Consider the following 21,733-nt stretch of genomic DNA (forward strand, 5'->3'; position numbering starts at 1 on the left):
CACAGGTTTACCATGACTGGCTTAACAATTTTTTATTTAAGAAGTACTAATCATCTTTAACTCAATATAGAAATGTGAGACCAACTGCCTCACACTACAAAACTACCAATATTAAAAACTTGAGTTTTACAATTATTGTCTATTGGTTTTTCCTATGTTGATGGGACCCTCAGATAACTGGAATTTTTAGATAACCGGAACGCCCTAATCCCTGAGCATGCCAGATAACACAGGTTTTACTATACTATGGTCACAATCACAACATATATGAAAGATAGCCTACCTTTCTATACAATGTTTCAAGTTCAGGTTCAATGCCTTCCTCCAATGAAAATATTGGAGGTCTTGTAGAAGATTGTTTAATTGGACTAGGCAATGCTAAGAGTTTGCCATCATCTCCAAACCATCTTTTCCCCTATGAATAATAAAGTGAGACAACAGTTTTTTGTAACACTTATACAGGAATGACTTACAAAATTACTATTATTCCAGAAAGTAAGATCCCACATTTCAGGAGACATTTAGCTTTTAATTCCTTTTCCTTAATCAAGCATACAAGAAAAACAATTTAAGCATAAATAACGTGCAACTGGCATCCCCAGCATATTTTAGCTGATTCAAATATAAAATTCTGACCATCCTGTAGTTTATTGATAAATCCTAGCCCAAAAGGAAATACATCTAAAGATTCCACCTGAACCCTGCATATACGTCCACTTTTCCTAATCTCCCAATCCTGCACTTGTTAAGAAAAATGCTTATACAGACAAGGCATAGGACACAAACTGCAATCTTGTTTATATCACTAAAAATACAAAAAAATTAAAAGATAGGGATATTGATAGTTATTCAACAAGATGGTTAGGTATCCAACCTTGTGCTCTGGGAGTCCCTAGCCTTTGAATGCCAGAAGCTGGAAGTGTATCATTCAACAATTACCTGACGCAACAAGCATTCGCCACTTTCAGAAGACAGGATATGCACTAGATCAGGGCTACTCAACTTAGGAAGCCCTGGGGGCCACAATGATACAGCACATGCCGAGGGCCGCAACTTAAGTGTGGTTTCATATACATGCAAATATATGAAAATATATGCAAATAGCTTATTTCACACTAATGGACAAATAAAAAAATTAAGGCAAGACTATACAACAATCAGGCCCCATTTAAGTCAGTTCTGCTGATATTAATAAAATGCAGTATTTACTTGATTTCCACCCATATGACAGCACCTTTAAAGAGCAATGACAGTCCAGGAATTTAACTACTAAAACACATATCAGCAGAAGACCATTATATTAACTACTTTTTTGTTTTGGCTCCCACCCGTGAGCCAGGTGTTGAGCCCTGGGTAAACCCAAATCAATCCGAGGGCCGCAAACAAACAGGCTGCAGCCCTGCACTAGATAGACCACTGGTCTGACCCAGTATGGCTGTTATATTCTTAATCTCTCTAATCAAGATGCTATGCCAATCTTAAAATAGTCATTTTATACTGCTCACTTTTGGCTTACGTCAATTTTCTAATATACAATAACAATAACCAGCTCTTACATAACAATTTTCACCAGCCAACAGCAAAGTACTTTATAAAAAAGGGTTTATTAACCACATCTAACAGCTTGAAAACTGAAGCACAGAGCACTGAAATGACTTGTTCAAGGTCATCCAGCAGGCTTTTAGTAGAGCAGAGAATAGAAGCATGGTTTTCTGAGTGCCAGGCGGGTGCTCCATCTGATAGGACATAGTGTCTAACTATAGTTTCTTCAGATCATTTTGATTTAACCTGTTATTGCACTATTACCAGCAGAACATTGCTAGAGACAAAGAAAACACATTTTTATTCTCTGTAGAAAGATAATGTTTAAGTGGTTGGTATCTGGCCTGAAACACTGAGTTATTGCCAGTTCCCCCCAAAAGTGCTTACTTTTTTTACTAAAAACTTTCCAAAATTCTGAGACTGCTCTCAGACCAGTTTTTAAAAATATATGGGTCCTGAAGGATAACAAAATAAAAAATTAATAAACTCAACAAGGAAAGGGCCTGAATTTTGAACACTCTTGTTTGTAACATTAAAAAATTTCCAACCTGAAATAGACACGAGTAATAATGCAGTGGTGAATTACCTGCTCCTCTCTCAGTATTCTGTTCTCTAGAATGTTTTGATTAGATAGTGATACAACGGGCCTTTCTCCTATGTAAAGACCCTCATCTTCTAGGTACCGTGGCTGCATGTTTTCAGGCACCTTCTGAGACATAGGAACTAAATAGCAAACAAAGATTCAAATATGTAAGATATTTTATAGCTGGAGATATAATTGATCAGTGTTCTAAGGACTTGTATTGCTTTTTAAAAACTACCTTGATATTTTGCTGCTGCAAAGGGAATACATTAAAATATTGTCTGAAATTTGCCTGATGATGGCAATAACTAATATTGTTTATATACATATAATAAAACAGCTCTTATTTCCAAATAAGGATAGATCTGTAAGTAGACATTAATAATAACATTCTACATATGCTCTATATCAGGGGTGGCCAATCCATTTAACAAAAAGAGCCAAAACAGCTGCCCCTTTAAAACGGCCGCCATCTTGGGCGCCATTTTTAAAACCCCGCAGCTCCAACCCAGTAAGCACAGGGAATCCGGGGACCAGGGGGAAGCAGTGGGGGATGGGCCATTTAGAGGGGGTGCAGGAGCAGCTTCGCAAGCCACACTTTTGGAGGGCAAGAGCCATATGTTGGCCACAGCTGCTCTATATATTTAATCCTAAAGATTTCATTGTAGATACTTAAAATAGCATATAGTTGACTCATGCACCTTGGGGCACAAACTAAGGATGTTAAATATCGATTACTTGAATAGTCAATTAACCTCATGAATTCTTATTGGTTAGTTGACTATTCTATAGTCCTGGGGGCAGGACCGGCAACCAGTGCGCTCCAGCCCCTCTTGGGAAGCCTCCTTTACCCCGCACAGCTGCCTCTCTACCAGCTGATCCCGGGCTCCATGGAGCACTGCCCCATTGAAACGCCACTGCAGCTTTTCAAAGAGGAGGCGTATGTAATTAATTGCAATTAAATTTTGTAATCACTTGACAGAAAAATTAATTCTGTTCAGTGGTGGGAAAAATTAGAGGGAATACTGGGCATGATAAAAGTTTTCAAGTTCATAAAAATTTGTTACAAGGAGGAAGGAAAAATTGTTCTTCTTAGCCTCTAAAGATAGGACAAGAAGCAATGGACCTCCACTTCAGCAAAGATGGGTTAGGTTGGACTTTCAGTCAGGGTGACTGAACATAGGAATAAATGCCTAAGGAGGTTGCAGAATCTCCATTGTTGTAGATTTTTAAGAGAAAGTTACAAATGCCTGTCAGAGATTGTTTACATAATACTTATTCCTGCCATGAGTGCAGGCCACTGGATTAGATGACCTCTCAAGGTCTCTTCTACGCCTCTGATTCTATGAAAGCCTATCATATGGGACAACTTAGGTCTCAGTGATTCAAAATTTCCTCAGCCAAAGACCGGGCTGGTAGTTGACAGACAGCAAGTACTGGGCATTGATTCCTCTGGCTGTACTTACAGTACCACAGAGATCCTCAGATAACACGTGCTACTGGAGCTTAGATCATGATATATTACAGTTAAACAATGCATATCATACCTGTTAGAATGCTTGGAATGAACAAAAATTCTCTTTCTTTCTGTAGTTGCTCAGAATAGCTTTTGTAATCTGCAGGTTTTACTACTAGAAAATCAGGAGCCATTTGACTGATAATGAATAAATCTTTATCATTAACAAGGCAGTCCTCTTCATCCTATATTTCACATGTAAAAATTATTAATTCTTTTATTTAGTATGACTTTTTAGTCTGGAAAACATCAATTTCACAATTTTGCATGCAAAAATGTGTTTTATTTAAATTATGCTGTCTAGTAAATCTTTGCTCTAATTCCCTCAGGAGCCAAGCAATTTGTTCTTTATAGCCAGGGGTTGTTTCAGCAAAAGATACCCACTGGGGTGAATGTGGCAACAGCTACTTCAACCCTGTGGCTGTGGTAGGAGCTGGAGAAGCCATCAGCTGCAGCCACAGCAGGGGGCTCCAGGGAGCAGGTTCATTACATCCAAGGTTTGTTATTATGAAGGATGTACTGTATTTTGTATAGCTAATTATACAAATCCATACACTAGAATGATCAAAATCAATATAAGAAGAAGTTACTCACCCGGTGCAGTAATGTTGGTTCTTCAAGATGTGAGTCCTTCAAGGGTGCTCCTCTCAGGTCTCAGTGCATCCTGGTGCCGCTGATCGGAGATTTTTGATGAGCAGTGCTCCTCGCACTGCATCTACTCACACAGCGTCTCATGTCTCTGTTGTTTGTGGAGTGCACGCGCAGCACGAGCCCTGTGTGTTCCTTTACTACCCCTAACGACTTCAAGCAGAGGGGAAGACAGGAGGGTAGTGGAGCACCCACAGGTACACACATCTCGAAGAACCATCGTTACTGCACCACTTCTTCACCAAGTGATGTTCCTGCGGGTGCTCCACTCAGGTGACTAAGTAGCAGTACTTGCCAGATGGCGGTGGGCATTGGAGTCACTTATGAAGAGGAAAGAAGGATCTGCCAGAGATGTGGAGGGTATTGGCCCTTTCTGTAGGGCGCAATGCTGTGCGAAAGTATGATGGGAGGACCATGTGGCTGCTCTACAAATGTCCACCAATGGTATGTTATTTAGGAAGGCTGTTGTTGTGGCCATCGAACGTGGAGCGTGAGCCCTGATAATCTGTGGTGGCTGCTTGCCACAAAGTTCATAAGCTATATGTATGCAACTGGCATCCATTTGGATAGACACTGTGCTGAGACGGTTGTTCCTGTATGTGACCCAGACCAAGCTACAAAGAGTCTATCTGATTTTCTGGTTCCCTTAGTTCTATCCAGGTAGAATGCAATCACTCGTTTTGTATGTAACGTGTGCAAGATGGCCTCCTTGGAGGAGTTATGAGGTTTAGGAAAATAAGCAGGTAGGTAAATGGGTTCATTTAAGTGGAAGTCGGATATGACCTTTGGGAGGGACTTTGGGTGAGGCCTGAGTATAACGTTATCCTTGGTAAAGGTAGTGAATGGTGGGTCAGCCATGAGGGCTGCAATTTCGCCTACCCGTCTTGCTGATGCTATTGCCACTATAAAAGCCACCTTCATGGATAGATACTGTGGTGATGTAATGGTTAGTGGCTCAAAGGGTGGCCTGGTGAGGGTGTTGAGAACCACGTTCAAGTCGCACGGTGGCACCGGGGGCACAGGTTTGGGTGTGTTTTCCATAGGCCTGTGAGAAATTGCTTCACCATGGGATGCGCAAAGAGAGAGAAGTCATCCACAGGTTCATGGAACACCGCGACCACCACCAGGAGGACACGGAGAGAGCAGATAGAAAGACCCATGTCGCCGAGGTCCATGAGATACTCCAGCATGGTATATATAGGGGCAGTGTTGGGATGTAAATTGCATGTTGTGCACCATTGCTGAAAACATATCCATTTGTTTTGGCAGGTGCTTCTCATGGAGGGCCATCGACTGTTCAGTAGGATGTGTTTGACCCTGTCTGAACATGTAAGTTCTTCACTCTGGAACCATGGAGAAGCTATCACATGAGTTTCAGAGTTTTGATGTTCAGATGGCACGTCCTGCTGTGGTGCTGCGTTAAGAGGTTCGGCACCGCGGAGAGAGGAATGGGTTGATCTATCAAGAGGTAGTGTAAGTAAGGGAACCAGGGTTGTCTCGGCCAGGCGGGAACTATTAGAATTACTGTGGCCTAGTCGGAATGGATCTTGTTGATCACTCTGGCAAGAAAAGGGATTGGTGGAAAGGCACAGAGAAGGGGAGCCGCCCAGCGGATGGTGACAGCATCCACCTCCGACCTTTTGCCCAGTCCTGCACAGAAGCAGAACTTGTGGCATTTGTGATTAAGTGGAGTTGCAAAAAGGTATATAGCTGGGAAACCCCATTAGCGAAAAACAGAGAGGAGAATACCGGTATTGATATCCCACTTGTGTTGGTCTGATAAGTGTCTTCTCATGAGAAGAGGGACAGGGTAGGGGGAATGGATGTGAAGGGGATTGTGTAACCAGGCCCCATGCATTACGACTGCTGCGGCTGTGACCCTAGCCGCCGTGTCAAAGTTACATCCATTTCAGCCTAGAGGGCTGTTTTTTGCTATAGATAATTAATGATGGACTGGAGGTGCAGTCTCTTAATGTCAGGAAGGTCCTGAAGCAGGTCCTGTAGTTTAGCATAGTTGGCATGATCACAGTTAGCCAGGAGGGCTGTATAATTTGATATTCTGAATTGGAAGGTGGCAGAAGAGTACACCTTGCCGCCAAAGGTGTCCAGCCGCTTATGCTCTTTGTCGCGGGGTGCAGATTTAAAATGTGGGTTCTTAGCCTTGTGATTCACCAAGTTTACAACCTGTGAGTTCGGCTGGGGATGTTCAAAGAGGAAGTCCACATCTTTTGCAGGGACAAAGTATTTTCTATCTGCCCTGAAGTTTGTTGGGGGGATAGAGGCAGGATTTTGCCACAGCACATCTGATAGCTCCAGGATAGCTTTGTTGATGGGTAGAGCTATTGTTGAGGATGCCAGTGGTTGTAGTATCATCAGTAATTTGTATTGCTTACCTTGAACCTCTTGGAGTGTAATGTCCTGAGATATCCGCTTAAATAGTTCTTGAAATTGTTTTAGATCGTCTGCCAGTGGAGAGGGAGACATCTGGGAAACTGCCTCGTCTGATCTTGTGGATCTGGGGTCATGTGAGGAACTCTCCGAATCTGAATGAGGTAAGTTATGGTTATCACTGGAGCCCATGTGTGTTATTATTGAGAGCGGGTGAGACAGTGAGGAATGTGCGAATATGGTTGGGAAGCATACAGACGTGTGCTGTTGTAACAGAGGAGCTGTATCTCTTGGGTGGTAAGCATGGGAGGAACATGGCCGGTACCCCTGCCATGGTTCCCAGGGGCCATTGAGGCTAGAACTGCTGTGGAGGATACATCCACAGCTGGTTGGACCACAGGGGATGTTGTTGTAGGGAATGATCCTGATATGAATGCCAGGAAGTCATTGATCCCGAGGGAGATGAATGGTATGATAAAAATCTGTTCCTATGTCCACTGCCATAGTCAGCTCTTAGTGAGAGCAGCGTAGGAGAGTGGGGAGCCCTTTCTGGCATATGAGCATATATAAGACACCACTGAGGAGCATGGTGAGCAAGCTCCTGATCTGAGCAGTGTGCCTGGCTGAGAATTTTGTAAGTGCTGCGTCTTGAATAGCATCTTCTTATGCTGCAGTGCGGTCGAGTTCGATCTCACCAGTATGTTCAGGCACCGTAGAGGTGCTGGTGGGAGCTAGTGGTGGTGGCATATGCCACTTTGTAGGTGCCGCTACCGCAGCAGCACCGACTGGTGCAGTGCACTTAAGTTCTGATTCAGCTCACCTGGCTGGTGCAGACTTGCGTTTCTCCATGGTGCCGGAAACTGATGGCACCGGGGAATGAGAGGCTCTGGGCAGTGCTGGTAATGAGCGTGACAGGGAAGCCTACGAAGCTTGTGAGGGTGGTGAAGCCGCCCTGTCAACCGGCTTCTGCTGTCCCCATGTGTCCTCAGGTTTGCCCCGTGGTTGCAGAGGAGGTTTTTGAGCCGTGTTTCGCGGTCCTTTCTAGCTCTAGCTGTCATGTTCTGACAGTGAGGACACTTTTGTGCTGCACGAGTCTCTCTCAGGCATTTAACACAGGAGGCATGGTCATCAGAAATAGGCATCGAGTTTCAACATGAGTCACATCTTTTAAAGCCAGGAGAACCTGGCATGTTGAAGAAAAAAGCCACATCGGCGGTGCTTTTCTGTCTGTCTCTCTTTTTTTTAAAAGCGAACATTGAAAACTATCATTAACTGGCTAAACTATGAAGAAAAGTCTAAACTAACTATAGTAATTTTGTTTTCCCTGTCAGGAAGACGAGCACTACCCTGACTCTGTCTTCAGCTGAGGATGGTAGAAAAGGAACTGACAGGGCTTACGCCACGTGTACACTCGACAAACGGCAGGGGCGCGAGAAGCAGGGTGTGCAGGCACAGTGCAAGGGGCACTGCTCACCAAAAATTTCTGATCAGTGACGCAAAGATGTACCAAGACCTGAGTGGAGCACCCACAGGGACACCACTTGATGAAGAATCACAGTTTACTGAAGATGGTAGCAAGTTACTAAATGTTAGACTATTAGAAATATAAACTCAATTTCATTTTAATAAAATATACAGTTTACTAACAAATACTTTCATACATTCTACCACCCTTAGGGTATGTCTACATTGCCACCCTAGTTCGAACTAGGAGGATTAATGGTAGTTCGAATTAGGAGCTTTAATTCAAACTACCTAGTCCGTGCCGCATGTAGCCTCGGGCAGGGAGTTCGAACTATGGGGCATTTAAAAATGGCAGCGCCTGGGAACATGCAAGTTCATTTGCAAGTTCGAATGCCTACATTAGCCACCCTAGTTCGAACTAGGGTGACAGTGTAGACATACCCTTAGAGTACATCTACACTGCACAGGTACTTCAGGATACCTCGCATCTACACAAGCCGCCCACTATTTCAAAATATTTTTCAAAATAACGGGCGTGCTATTTTACCATCCCAGTAAACCTCATTGCACAAGGGATAAAAGATGGCTTGAAATGGCATGCTATTTTGCAATTGGCGCCGTGTAGCTGCACCAAATTTGAAAATAAGCTAGTTTGAAAGAGATTTGAGATAAGATATGCAATTTGCATAGCGCAAATTGCATATCTTATTTCGAGGTTAGGGTGCTGTGTAGAAGCACCCTTACTGACACTAAGTACACTAGTCTCCCAATAATCTCTTTGGAATTAATGGGACAATTTATAGGGGAAGATACTGCTCAATGAAAGAAAAGATGGAAGATTTAGGTCTGTAGTTTTAATCACCTTCCTTTATGTTTTGTCATCCTGTTTTCATATTATTTTGAAAAAACAGCCTCTCATAATTTTTCTCTCAATCTCTTTAATGAATGTGCAATATTAGCCTGAGGTAAAATTGACACTTACTGATACAATGTCTATTAATTTATTCAGTTTACTATGAAATTCTATTTTTTTCCATGCAATTATAATTATAGTCTGCGTTGTGTCAATTATTTGTTATATAATTATTAAGCAAGAAGTACTTCACTACTAAAGAAAAAGCACTAACTGCAAAGAAAGCAACTTCTATCTTGTATCAGTGTTTTGAAAACATAATCCTAACATTTGCTTTTAAAATAAATTATAAAATGTCAGTTTTTATTAAGTGGATATGCAAAAATTAGCATAAAAAGTCTGACTAAAAATATAAAAAAGTATGTCTGATTTGTACCATTTCATCCTCTGTTTGTTCTTGCTGATAGTTTACTACAGATTCCTGTTCTTCCTCCTCCTGATTTAATTCACTCTTTTTCTTGCTCTTATTTTCATCCTTTATATTCTCTGGTTCAGGATCAAAATTGAAAGTAAAAAAATTATATGCTTCTTCAGCAGAAGGAAAATCAGTCTGGACCTAAGAAAAGAAAGCATCATTTATGGTCACATTTACAGTATTTTAATACAACTAAAACAACTAAAACTATCCTTTAATTAGTAACAGCATAATGTTTATGAATCATTTTTAAAAAAATCACACAAACACTAAAACATTGAAATCAAGCGTCTGTTAGATAGCTTGCATTTCAAACTCCTATTACTTAATAAAACACATATTCTATAGTAAGGTTTTTAAATATCAACTGCTTCAGATTTAAATTTGCTCATTTTTTAAACACAAATACACCTGAAATATGATCAGACACCGGAATTATGTTGTAGCTGTGAAACCTTAAGTCTCACACGTGGGGGAAGTAGAGGGGCATTGTGCAAACACCAGTTTCTGGAGATATTCTGCCCAAAGAACTATCAGGCAGAAACAATGCTCTTGAGGGAATTTAGAGAAGCACAGTGAGAAATGACTTTTACACCAACCAGCGAAGGCCCCAGAATCTGGCACACTATACTGAGGGGGAAGAGACATTGTCTTGCCTTGCCTCCTCTGGCACACCTGGTAGCGACATATGTATATGCACCTACACCAGTGGTCCCCAACGCGGTGCCCGTGGGCGCCATGGCGCCCGCCGGGGCATTTGTGTGCGCCCACTGACAACCTGGGCCGGCCCTGCCCCCGGTGCGCGGTGCACTGGAGGCGCCGGCCCCAGACGCGCGACACGCACCGGCACCTGGTGCGGGGCGCTCGGGCGGCCCCAGCCCCGGGGCACATGCGGGCGCGCGGCGCTGGTGCCGGCCCCAGGCGTGCGGCTTGGGCGTGGTGCGCAGCTCGGGCAGCGGCGCCGGCCCCCGCCCCGGGTCCATGGCACAAGACGCTCGGGCGGCCCTGGCCCCGGCCCTGGGGCACATGCCAGCGCCGGGTGCAAGGGCATCCCTGCCCCTGGCGTGCCCCAGGACGCACGGCGTAAGTGGCCCCGCCCCCGGGCGCCCGGGAGCCTCTAAAGGTTGGGGACCACTGAGCTACACTTAGGGAGCACAAGTTGTCAAAATCTGTCCTTAACAGGCTGAACTAATCTTTATAATATATACCTTGTGGCCCAATTAACAGCAGTATTTTGTTGCCATGCATATTATATGTAGAAGTATTGTGACTGTCAATCTATAAGAGAGGAATGTCTAACTAGACATTAAAGCTCCTGTGGGCCCCAATCCTTGTGCCAACATGGCTCTCATTTCACAATTCAAGATACTTTTATCAGAGATTTTTGGGGTTATTTTTAACATTTGTTGGTGAAGTTGCTATGGGGATTTATGAAGATGATCATATTTTAATTGTTTATTAATTTGCTAAGTACCCCAATAATGGAAACGGCATTTTGCAAATTAAAGTTGCAATCCTGACAGCTGCTTCTCACAGTGAAAATCCTGAAGCCACACAAGAGTCCCACCGAGGTCACTAAAGGTTACTGTAATTAAAGAAAATGATTCTTACATGTGACTTTTGCTTGAGCTTTTTGACAGAATCGTGAAACTTGACTCTAGGAGATGTCTGGGATTGATCTTCCTGCATCTGTCTTGACTCATCTTCATCAGACTGCATAAAAACATCTTTTAAATTATTATACAAGGTATTTATTTACAGCACATCAAATGAATGTGGTGAGTAGCTGAGTGTACAAACTACTGAATGTACACAGTAAAATTTTATTCTGATGAAATATTTATTAGAAAGTGGGTGCAGCTGCTAGTAATGTTAGCTCTTTTCTCTTCTAAAGCAAAGCAAAACAGAATTACTCAAATTGTTTAATAAAACTTGTCTGATTCTAATTATGAAAGGAAGAATAGAAACATTTTATAAAATTGGAAGCGGATACTATATTGGCATTTTCCATACTTAATAAAGGAATGGTCAACTTTGGGATACAAGGTAAAATAGAAGTCTTATATTCTTCCACCATCTTGGACCATGTAATCATTTATACAGAAAGCCCTCCAAATTCATGGGTAATACCTTCCGGAGATAGCTGCAAATACCAAAATACACAAATACAGGAGTGGGGGATTTTCACAACTCAAAAACACCACATTGTCCAAAATGAGTGTTTTATTGCCTGCTAAGTATCAAAGGGGTAGACATGTTAGTCTGAATCTATAAAAACAACGAGAAGTCCTGTGGCACCTTATAGACTAACAGATTTATTGGAGCATAAGCTTTTATGGACATAGATACACTTCGTCAGATGTATGACGAAGGCATCACAGGCAAGGTTTCATAGCAACAAAAAACTTTAACTTCAAAGAAGTGGATTTCCAGTTTAACTCAAACACGAAGATAATACTGTATAGTTAACAAACTTCAACTTCAAAACTAATCAGCCAAAGAGTTCTTTTAACTCAATCACTGAGAATCTTACTGTTCCTCCAGGACGGGGAATTAACAGAGTCAGTTTGCAAAGGAACATTGATGGGGGAAGCTGTGAGGGATGATCTCATGTTCCTTTTTGGTCTGCTGATTCCAATTCCCTATTAACTTCACATTACGTAAATTGTGCCTCTTTTTACATTTGTCAGATCACCCTTGCTTGCAGTGAATGACATTGCACTGTCATGACTCCCCAGCACACCCACAGACCAAGGACCACACAACAAAACCTCTTCCACTTTGCCAAATCGGCCGTTTTAGAGAAAGGCTTTCTACTGTTAAGTAGGACCTGTTGGACAACATCTAAGCAACACCTTTCCTCCTCATTCAGCCCTGCAGCAGCCACACTGTAAGGTGCCAGGAGTTGGTCGCCAGATGCATGGTTTGGCATCTGTGAGCAGGTCATACAGAATGGAAGGCTGAATTAACTCAGCAGAGAGGTCTTAAAACCAATGCTGCCTTCACTACGCCAGGGCAATTAGGATGAGTCTGGCTCAATCTGCCTCAAGGTTGGCAATGACCTAAGGAAGGACCAGGATAGGAAGGAATTAATTCAGCAGAGTCGACTGCCAGCTGCAGCAAAAAGCATCGTACAGGGAACCTTGGCTGAGCCACTTCCCAGAATGGAATAGGAAATACTTTCCATTTTCCGTTGTTGCACAGAGGTGCACCCTCTTACCCAAATCATGGGGACCTATGTTATGAACACTATCCAAAGAACATTTGTCTTCAGAGACTACTCATGTCTCAGGAAGAAAACCCTACTGAGATGATCTGCAGGACAGTTCTAGATCCCTGGTAAGTGGACTCCTGTCAAGGTGATGTCCTTCTTGATAAAGAAATACCACATGTTGACTGCTTCAAGACATTGTGAATCAGTGAGACCTTCCCCCAGGGTTTGTTCACATAATATACTGTGGTAGTATTTTCCATGTGTGAATCACTGAATGCCTGATTCAGTGTAAACAGCACAACATGCATTGTGACTAGCCTGAAATTCCTGCATGGGGACTCCTGCCAGTACAAGGACTTCAAGACTAATGGAGAAAGGTGAAACACTGTGTCCAGAGAATGAAGGGCAGGGCAGGGCAGCAAACCATGCTGAGCCACATCTGAAGAGAACAAAGAAATATGTCTAAAATGTACTAGAATTCTTTAGCTCCGTGGTCACCAACCCGTTGATTGCGAGGCCTCGACCAGTCGATCACGAGGTGTTCGGGCAACCCTGCGCCCCATTTTCCCCCCACCCCCGAGAAGCCCCACTGCCTACCTCTAGTGTAGTGCCGGCTTCCCGCGGGGTGGACGGAAGTCCTCTCTGAAGCTCGCATCACTTCCGGGGGTTCCGGAAGTGCGCGGGCTGCTCCCCCTCCCACAGCTCTGTTGCGTGCTGGTTGGCCCTAGAGGAGGAGTGCGGAGGCTTCACTGCGCCGGCAGCGCCGGAGGGGTGAGTTGGGCGCAGGGGTTTCCCTGCGCCACGGGAGCGGGAGTCGGCCCTGAGGTTTGGCCGGGCTGCGGGAGAGAAGGGAGTTGGCCGGGCCGGGCCACGCCGTGGGAGGGGGGGTTTGACCCCGGGGCAGGTGCCCACGGGGTGTGGCCATGCTGCAGGAGGGGGTTGGCTGCGCCGCGCCGCGGGAGGAGGGTTTGGCCCCGGGCAGGTGCCCGGGGGGTTGGCCGCACTGCAGGAGGGGAGGGGCCGCGCCGCGGAAGGGAGATTTGGCCCCACCGCGGGAGGGGTGGGAGTTGCCCCATGTGCAGGCTCCCGCGGGAGTTTGACCCCGCCACGGGAGGCGGGGTTAGCCCTGAGGCAGGCACGCTCGGGGTTTCCCTGCGCTGCGGGGGGCCCGGAGGAGGCATGTGCTGGCTTCCCGCGGGGAGGGGAAGGGGGGGGAGAGAATCTTGGGAAGAGGCAGATGCAGGTGACTCTGCTGCCACTGGCACCCTGTCCCCGCTCCCCAGACTCCATTCCCCTGTCCCCAGCTACAGAACTCTGTCCCCATTCCCGTCCCCACTCCCCGAACTCTGTCCCCACTCGCCTGTCCCCATTCCCATCCCCACTCCCCGAACTCTGTCCCCACTGGCACCCTGCCCCCAGCCGCAGAACTCTGTCCCCACAAAATGTATAATTATAAATGCTTCATTTTAGATTTAAATAGCATGAATAAAAAACAGACCATTTATTTTATAACTATAAACACGTGATTTTAATTTTATATATCACATAATTTAAAAATAAAGTGTTTATCAGAGTGTGTAAGTAAGGGCTGGGGATAGCAAGTGATGGACAGGAGAAGAATAGAGAGGGCAGGGCTTCAAGAAAGGGGCGGGGCTTCAAGGAAGGGGCGGGGCGGGGCGGTAGATCTTCGCCTGTTCTGAGATTTAAAAAGTGATCTTCGGTGTAAAAAGGTTAGAGACCACTGCTTTAGCTGTTATAGCTGTGTGCCTTTATAAAAAGTTACTAGCAGACTTAACCAGTGTTGCCTGGGAACTTCAGGACAGGGGGCTGGTGGTGTGTGTGTGTTTGCAGGAGTCAGGGGAGGGGGGTAGGAGGATGTGGGGGGGGAGAGGAGAAGAGGTAAAAGTGAGGGTTGGGGGGTGTAGGGCAAGGGGCCCATTTGGTACACAGAATTTGGAGGGGCTAATACCTAGGTCAGTGTTGGGCAACCTGAGGCCCATTGGGGTTCTATGTGTAGTCCGCAAGACATTTTGTTTATCCTTGCCCATGTGCAAGATTCTACTGGTTTCCATCCACATAGGTTTTTTCCTATCAGTATTACTAAAGTAACACACATGTAAAGCAAGAGAACGTGAAGAAAGATGCGTGTTGACTGCGCACACCATTGACTGTGAGAGCCATGCATTCCCTCTACATCCAATCAAAGCGCTATTACGCTTCAATCGGCAGACCCTGCAAATTCTAGATATGCAAGCACAGTTAACGAAACTACCCTATATTCCAGATACGACAATCCTGCAGACCACTGAGATCAAGGAGGGCCATTTATTAGCCTAGGTTGCCCATTGCTGCTCTAGGTGATAGAAGCCTCACTTGAAATCTATGCTATAACAAAAGAAAATGTAATACTGTAAGTATAGCATGTATACGAAATGCATTAATTGGAAAGGCTCCTGTTCACTAATTCTTTAATAGTCAGGGATGTCTGTCTTTCGGTCTAGCAGATGATATCAAAATGCAATAAAAATATTTTATATAAGAAGATTATCTTAATGATATTCAAACAACTGACAGTTGTATTACCTTCACCTTCTTGATAAAATGACAGCATATGGAGCATGTACACGTGGACAGTTTATTTCTCACCTTTTTATCCCCTCTGTTTTCGGATTCCCTCTGTCTGAGGCTTTTTAAGCGCCTTGGTTGTGGACTGGGGACTTCTTGTAGTAAAGCACTTTCTGCTTTCGACTAAGAAGAACAAACAGAAATTCTGATAATATATGAGTAATTTTTACCAATTCTTAGAAATTCAATGTCTTACTACAGGTAATATTAAATGAAAGATATTTTAACTGTATAACCATATTAAATTATTACAAAGAGACAGATTCTGTTTCCATTTATCTTACTATATATTTTTAAAATGTGCATCTGTGCATCTATCCTTCTGTAACTCTGTTCAAGAATTCCTCCTAAATGGTAAGAGCTAGGACCATGAAATTTGGTATGCAGCTTCCTCTTATTATAATTTAAATCCAGGCCAGGGTTTGGAATTTGATTGTTCTCATACAATGGAAAGAGAGGGGTCTAGTAGGAAGGCATTATACTGTAGAATGACCACAGAAAAGGGCACCAAGGAGCCAGAGATGGGGACTAGGACAGCTATAACCCCATTGGACCAGCAGGTGGGGGGAGGCTATCTACTATATATTTCAGTGATTTTGCCTGTTTGTCCACCAGCTGGGGAACATGCACCTCTACCCCGCTATGCCTGCTGAAGCAGTCATGGACAGGTGCTTCTCACTTGGCCCCAAGGTTCTGCTGTGAGAAAGGGCTGTGGTTGTCCTCTTTCCAAGGGGTTGCCTGCATCCTGAACCACTCATCACCAGCCCCACCCCAGAGCAATGATATAAATGAAGAAAAATAAAACACTTTTGAGTTAAGGATCCGAGCAATGCCAGGTAAATCTTCTAGTAACAATATACAATAATTTTCTCCAAAAGTAGCCCCAATAATTTCAACAAGACACTAGCACGGAAAATATTCAACATGAAAGTGGTAAGATCTGACTTACTGTTAAAATGGTAAGATTTTTCTAAACATTAGTGTTTATATTACAAAAAAGAATTTAACTTGTTTAGAAAATAATATTGAAATCATCTACTAGGAACTAATCTGTACAATAAATATATGATATTAACAGAGTTACAAAGGCTAATTTAATTCATTCAGTTATGCAGCACAAAACAAGAAAGATTGATTACATTCTCATAAATCCTATAAAATAAAATATAATCCTTTATAAATGCTCTCACCCTTGCAGCTTTTAATTTTTCTCTCATCCGTTCCCTAATGGAAAATTCTGCAAAGCTTGTTGTTGATGTAGAAGGGACAGGAGGCAAACCTGAAACAGAAAAATCACAAAAATCTAGAGTTACAGGTTTTTGGTGGCAGAATCTAAAATTGTCATAAAGGCTTGGTATTCAAAATATGCACAGGATGTGGAAATATCCATTTCCAACAGAAGGACTTCAAACTGAGAAAACATTAATATATACACATTGATTTTAACAAAGAAATTTCCACGTATCAAAACTTACAGGCTAGCAGTTTAACTCCTTTAGCCCAGCCAGATCTGCCTTTGGGTATGTCTACACTACCCCGCTAGTTCGAACTAGCGGGGTAATGTAGGCATACCGCACTTGCAAATGAAGCCCGGGATTTGAATTTCCCGGGCTTCATTTGCATAAGCGGGAAGCCGCCATTTTTAAAACCCCGCTGGTTCGAACCCCGTGCAGCGCGGCTACACGGGGCTCGAACTAGGTAGTTCAAACTAGGCTTCCTATTCCGAACTACCGGTACACCTCGGTACTACCTAGTTCGAGCCCCGTGTAGCCGCGCTGCACGGGGTTTGAACCAGCGGGGTTTTAAAAATGGCGGCTCCCCGCTTATGCAAATGAAGCCCGGGAAATTCAAATCCCGGGCTTCATTTGCAAGTGCGGTATGCCTACATTACCCTCCTAGTTCGAACTAGGAGGGTAGTGTAGACATACCCTTTCAGAATTAAAGTCAAGTAAAATGTATTAGATCTGACCCATCCAGAGTATAACGCATCAACATTTCTTTCCATTAAATAACTGTTAAATGATGTGTGCTATATTCTGTAGATCTGAGTTCGCCAGCTCTAATTTTATATGGTATTATATATAAATAATAATGATTAAAGGTATACCCTCCAAGACAATTCCAAAATAAACATTAAAACAAGATACCCATTGTCTGTGTTAATCTTTATTCAAAGCTATTATATACAGCTACAAAACGAACTAAAATCATATTTTTTGTATGTAATGCTATAAAAAAAAATCTAGCGCCTCACTATCAGAAGGTAGCTGGCTTTCTGAAAGGGCCAAGGGCTCAGCCCACCTCTGACAGATTTCATAAAGGGGAATTAGGCAATTCAGGTTCACCTGGGACTAATGATCTCATTGGGGCATTTAGACAGTGAAGCACCTGGGTATGATAAAAGACAATTACATATAGTAGTGCAGCAATGGGCCACGAAAAATAATGAGTGGGCCACGAGTGTGGCCCACCATCTCAGTGGGTCACAACAGCCCCATGGCTCCCCAGTATGCTCCCCGCCCCCATGTGCCTCTTGTGCAGTGGGGCACCGGAGCCTTGCAGTTCCTATTCTTCCCCCATGCTCGGGATAGACAAGTCCCTATCTCACCGAAGGTCGATGACCTGACGGCTACTCTCAACCTGGTTTAGCCAGCCTGTCGAAGCTGTTGCCCGGGGTGTGGCCGCTACACATGCTACAGCTACTAGGAGCCACAGGTGAGAGTTGAGTGACAAGTGGGGACCAAAGGTGGACGAGCTGCCCTAAAAGGACACGACATGCCCGTACATCAGAGGTGCTACCCCTCCCTGATCACCCCATACACCCCAGACTCCGGCGGATCGAGCGGATGAGACCTACTAGAATAGGACCAACGGTCATGAAGGTGGTTTCTGCAAGTGATGTGGTACGCTAAGAGCATGGCAAGACATGAAAGATGCCCTGGTCAACCACTGCGCCCAGTCCATCTCCAACCGTCTTGACATTAGTCCTGCCATTGGAGCAAGATGGAATCTGGGAAGAGAGAGTGAGGCTGACTATGCGCACCTCTCCCTCACTTTAATCCAATTCACGCGCAAGTCTTGACATCTCGACATCCCCTAATTCCCGTAAACCTTAAAGTCCTGTGGCGACAGGCAAGCGACGAAGCAGCAGGTGTGGATACACTGGGAGCTGTAGCCGCGGACCTGCACACAGGCGGCTCAGGTCTAATGGTCGTCTTCTTGCTGGCTGAAGCAACAGCTGGATTCGGCGTCTACCTGAGTGACTGAGCAGCCCTCTTTAGGATTGCACTGCTCACCTCCGTAGTAAGAGGAAGGGGCTAGAAAAGGTGCCCTAAACATTGTTTGCTTCATAGAACCCTGGCCAGCTTACCGCGGCTGGAGGGGATCCCATCTCATGCGGTCGAACAATAAAAGTTCAAACAAAATGCAAGATGACACCACTCACTATTGGCACATGGAACGTACGCACGCTTCAAGACAACCCTTCAGCAGATCGACCAGAAAGAAGAACAGCCCTGGTCGCCAGAGAGCTCACAAGATTTAACATCGATATTGCGGCCCTGTGTGAAACTCATCTAGCAAATGAAGGTCAGCTCATGGAAACAGGAGATGGTTACACATTCTTCTGGCGTGGACGCAGCAGTGACGAACGTCGTGAATCTGGAGTTGGCTTTGCGGTTAAGAATCATCTTGTCCGCAAACTTGCCAGTCTTCCCAAGGGCGTGAATGACCGACTCATGACACTGCATCTTCCACTACCGAAAGGAAAGCAAGCCACACTGATCAGCGCTTACGCGCCCACAATGACGAATCCGGATGAAGTAAAGGACAAGTTTTATGAAGATCTCGATGCCCTACTCTCATCCGTGAAGTGCACTGAGAGGCTGATTCTACTTGGCGATTTCAACGCGAGAGTAGGATCTGATCACACTGCCTGGGATGGCGTCATTGGAAAAAATGAAATCGGTAAATGTAACAGCAATGGCCTACTATTACTGAAGACATGTGCGGCTCATGATTTGATCATCACCAATACCATCTTCCGCCTGCCCACTCGCAAAAAGACATCCTGGATGCACCCACGCTCTAAGCACTGGCATCTCATTGATTATGTCATTGTGCGGAGGAAAGACAGACAGGATGTAAGGGTGACCAAGGCCATGCCGAGTGCTGACTGTTGGACTGACCACAGACTTATCATCTCCAAATTAAGCTTTCACATCAAGCCACAGAGACGTCCGCAGGGAAACAAAGCTGTGATGAAAAAGATCAATGTCAGTAGACTGAGGAACCCCAACACAGCAGCTTTACTAGCAGAAGATCTTGGCAACCAACTTTTAGAGCTGCAATTAGAGGAAAATGCTGAGAAGGACTGGGAACGCTTCCGGGATATTGTGCACTCTTCTGCACTAACGGTTCTTGGACCCTCACACAGGAAACAGCAGGACTGGTTTGATGAAAACGATGAAGAGATCAAGGCCATACTTGCTGAAAAGCATCGCCTTCACCGTGCTCATCAGAATGACCCATCGTCAACAGCTAAGAAAAATGCCTTCAACAACATTCGCAGGATCGCACAGAGCAAGCTTCGCAAGATGCAGGACTCCTGGTTGAGTGCCAAAGCAGATGAAATCCAGAAGTTTTCTGATAGAAACGATGCCAAACGGTTCTACGAAGCCCTTAGATCCTTGTATGGACCTCAGCCCTTGGGGAGTTCCCCTCTACTGGACTCAGATGGTGCAACTCTCATTACTGAGAAGGCTCTGATTTTACAGCGTTGGGCTGAGCACTTCCAATCCGTACTGAACCGCCCATCTTCCATCAATAACGAGGCAATTGATAGAATGCCCCAGGCGGATATCAACCACAGCCTGGATGTCTCACCATCAGAGACTGAAACCTTACAGGCCATCAGCCAGCTGTCCAGTGGCAAGGCCCCAGGATCTGATGCGATCCCAGCGGAAGTCTTTAAGGGTGGTGGTGCAGTGCTTGTCGACAAACTCACTCAGCTGTTCCAGTCCTTCTGGAATCAAGGATCTATTCCTCAGGAACTGAAAGACGCGTCCATCGTACACCTCTACAAGAGGAAAGGAAATCGACAAGCTTGCGATAATCATAGAGGAATATCACTGCTTTCCATCGCAGGTAAGATCCTTGCACGAGTGTTGCTGAATCGTCTGATTGGCCACCTGGAACAGGGTTTATTACCCGAGACACAGTGCGGGTTCCGCAAAGAGCGTGGCACGGTGGATATGATCTTCGCAGCCCGACAGCTCCAAGAGAAGTGTCAAGAGCAGAATCGTGAACTGTACACCATCTTCGTGGATCTCACCAAGGCTTTTGACACTGTCAGTCGCGAAGGTCTGTGGCACATCATGTCGAAGTTTGGGTGCCCTGACAGATTCATCTTGATGGTACGTCAGTTCCATGACGGCATGACGGCTCGTGTTCTGGATGATGGAGAAGCTTCAGAGGCCTTTCCCGTCACAAACGGCGTCAAGCAAGGGTGTGTGCTGGCACCGACCCTGTTCAGCATAATGTTTTCAGCCATGTTGTCAGACGCCTTTCAGAACAGTTCCTTGGGAATCAGACTGAGATACAGGACCGATGGGAAACTGTTTAACCTGCGAAGACTCCAGGCTGTCACCAAGATAAAGGAGACTGTGCTACGAGATCTCCTCTTTGCTGATGACTGCGCCCTGAATGCTGGATCAGAGCAGGAAATGCAAGCCAGCATTGACAAATTCGCAGCAGCATGCGACAACTTCGGCCTTCTCATCAACACAAAGAAAACCGAAGTGATGCACCAGCCAGCTCCGAAAGCTCAACATCAAGTGCCCACCATCACAGTGAAGGGACAAAAGCTGCAAGCAGTGGACCAATTTACATATCTTGGCAGCACCCTCTCCCGCGCAGTGACAATTGACATCGAGGTCAACTGCAGAGTCGCCAAGGCAAGCTCTGCATTCGGCAGACTGCTGACCAAAGTGTGGGACCGCCGTGGAATAAGCCTTGCTACAAAGCTTAAAGTCTATCGAGCAGTAGTGTTAACTACCCTGATGTATGCCAGTGAGACTTGGACTGTATATAGGAGGCACGCTAGGCAACTGAACCACTTCCATACGATTTGCCTCCGCAGACTTCTGAGGATCCGGTGGCAGGATAAGGTGCCAGACACAGAAGTCCTTTCTAGAGCAGGTCTGCCGTCAGTTTACACCCTGCTGATGAAAGCTCAGACACGCTGGGCAGGCCATGTTGCAAGGATGCCAGATCATCGCATCCCTAAACAGCTCTTCTATGGTGAGCTGTTTCAAGGGAAGCGATCGCACGGGGGACAAAAGAAGCGATACAAAGATACACTTAAAGCCTCTCTCAAGTCCCTGGATATTGACACCACCTCCTGGGAGACCCTGGCACAAGACCGA

General features: G+C 45.0%; 1 protein-coding gene across 7 annotated transcripts in view; it reads right to left on the reverse strand.

The window, feature by feature from the left end:
- Positions 1-21,733, reverse strand: part of CC2D2A (coiled-coil and C2 domain containing 2A) — a 138,861-nt gene that overhangs the window by 89,333 nt on the left and 27,795 nt on the right. For 6 of the 7 annotated variants that reach the window (XM_075930704.1, XM_075930702.1, XM_025178410.2 and 3 more), the window contains 7 exons: positions 16,499-16,587; positions 15,330-15,431; positions 11,081-11,182; positions 9,431-9,610; positions 3,673-3,826; positions 2,129-2,265; positions 284-415 (listed from right to left, as the gene is read on the reverse strand). In XM_075930704.1, the coding sequence (XP_075786819.1) occupies positions 284-415; positions 2,129-2,265; positions 3,673-3,826; positions 9,431-9,610; positions 11,081-11,182; positions 15,330-15,431; positions 16,499-16,525 (834 nt within the window). In that variant the 5' untranslated portion in view covers positions 16,526-16,587. Of the gene's footprint in view, positions 1-283; positions 416-2,128; positions 2,266-3,672; positions 3,827-9,430; positions 9,611-11,080; positions 11,183-13,280; positions 13,408-15,329; positions 15,432-16,498; positions 16,588-21,733 lie in introns of those variants that run through there. The other variant, XM_075930706.1, reaches the window with a different exon arrangement.

The sequence above is a fragment of the Pelodiscus sinensis genome, chromosome 5 (assembly GCF_049634645.1).
Source record: "Pelodiscus sinensis isolate JC-2024 chromosome 5, ASM4963464v1, whole genome shotgun sequence".
Taxonomy (NCBI): Eukaryota; Metazoa; Chordata; order Testudines; family Trionychidae; genus Pelodiscus; species Pelodiscus sinensis.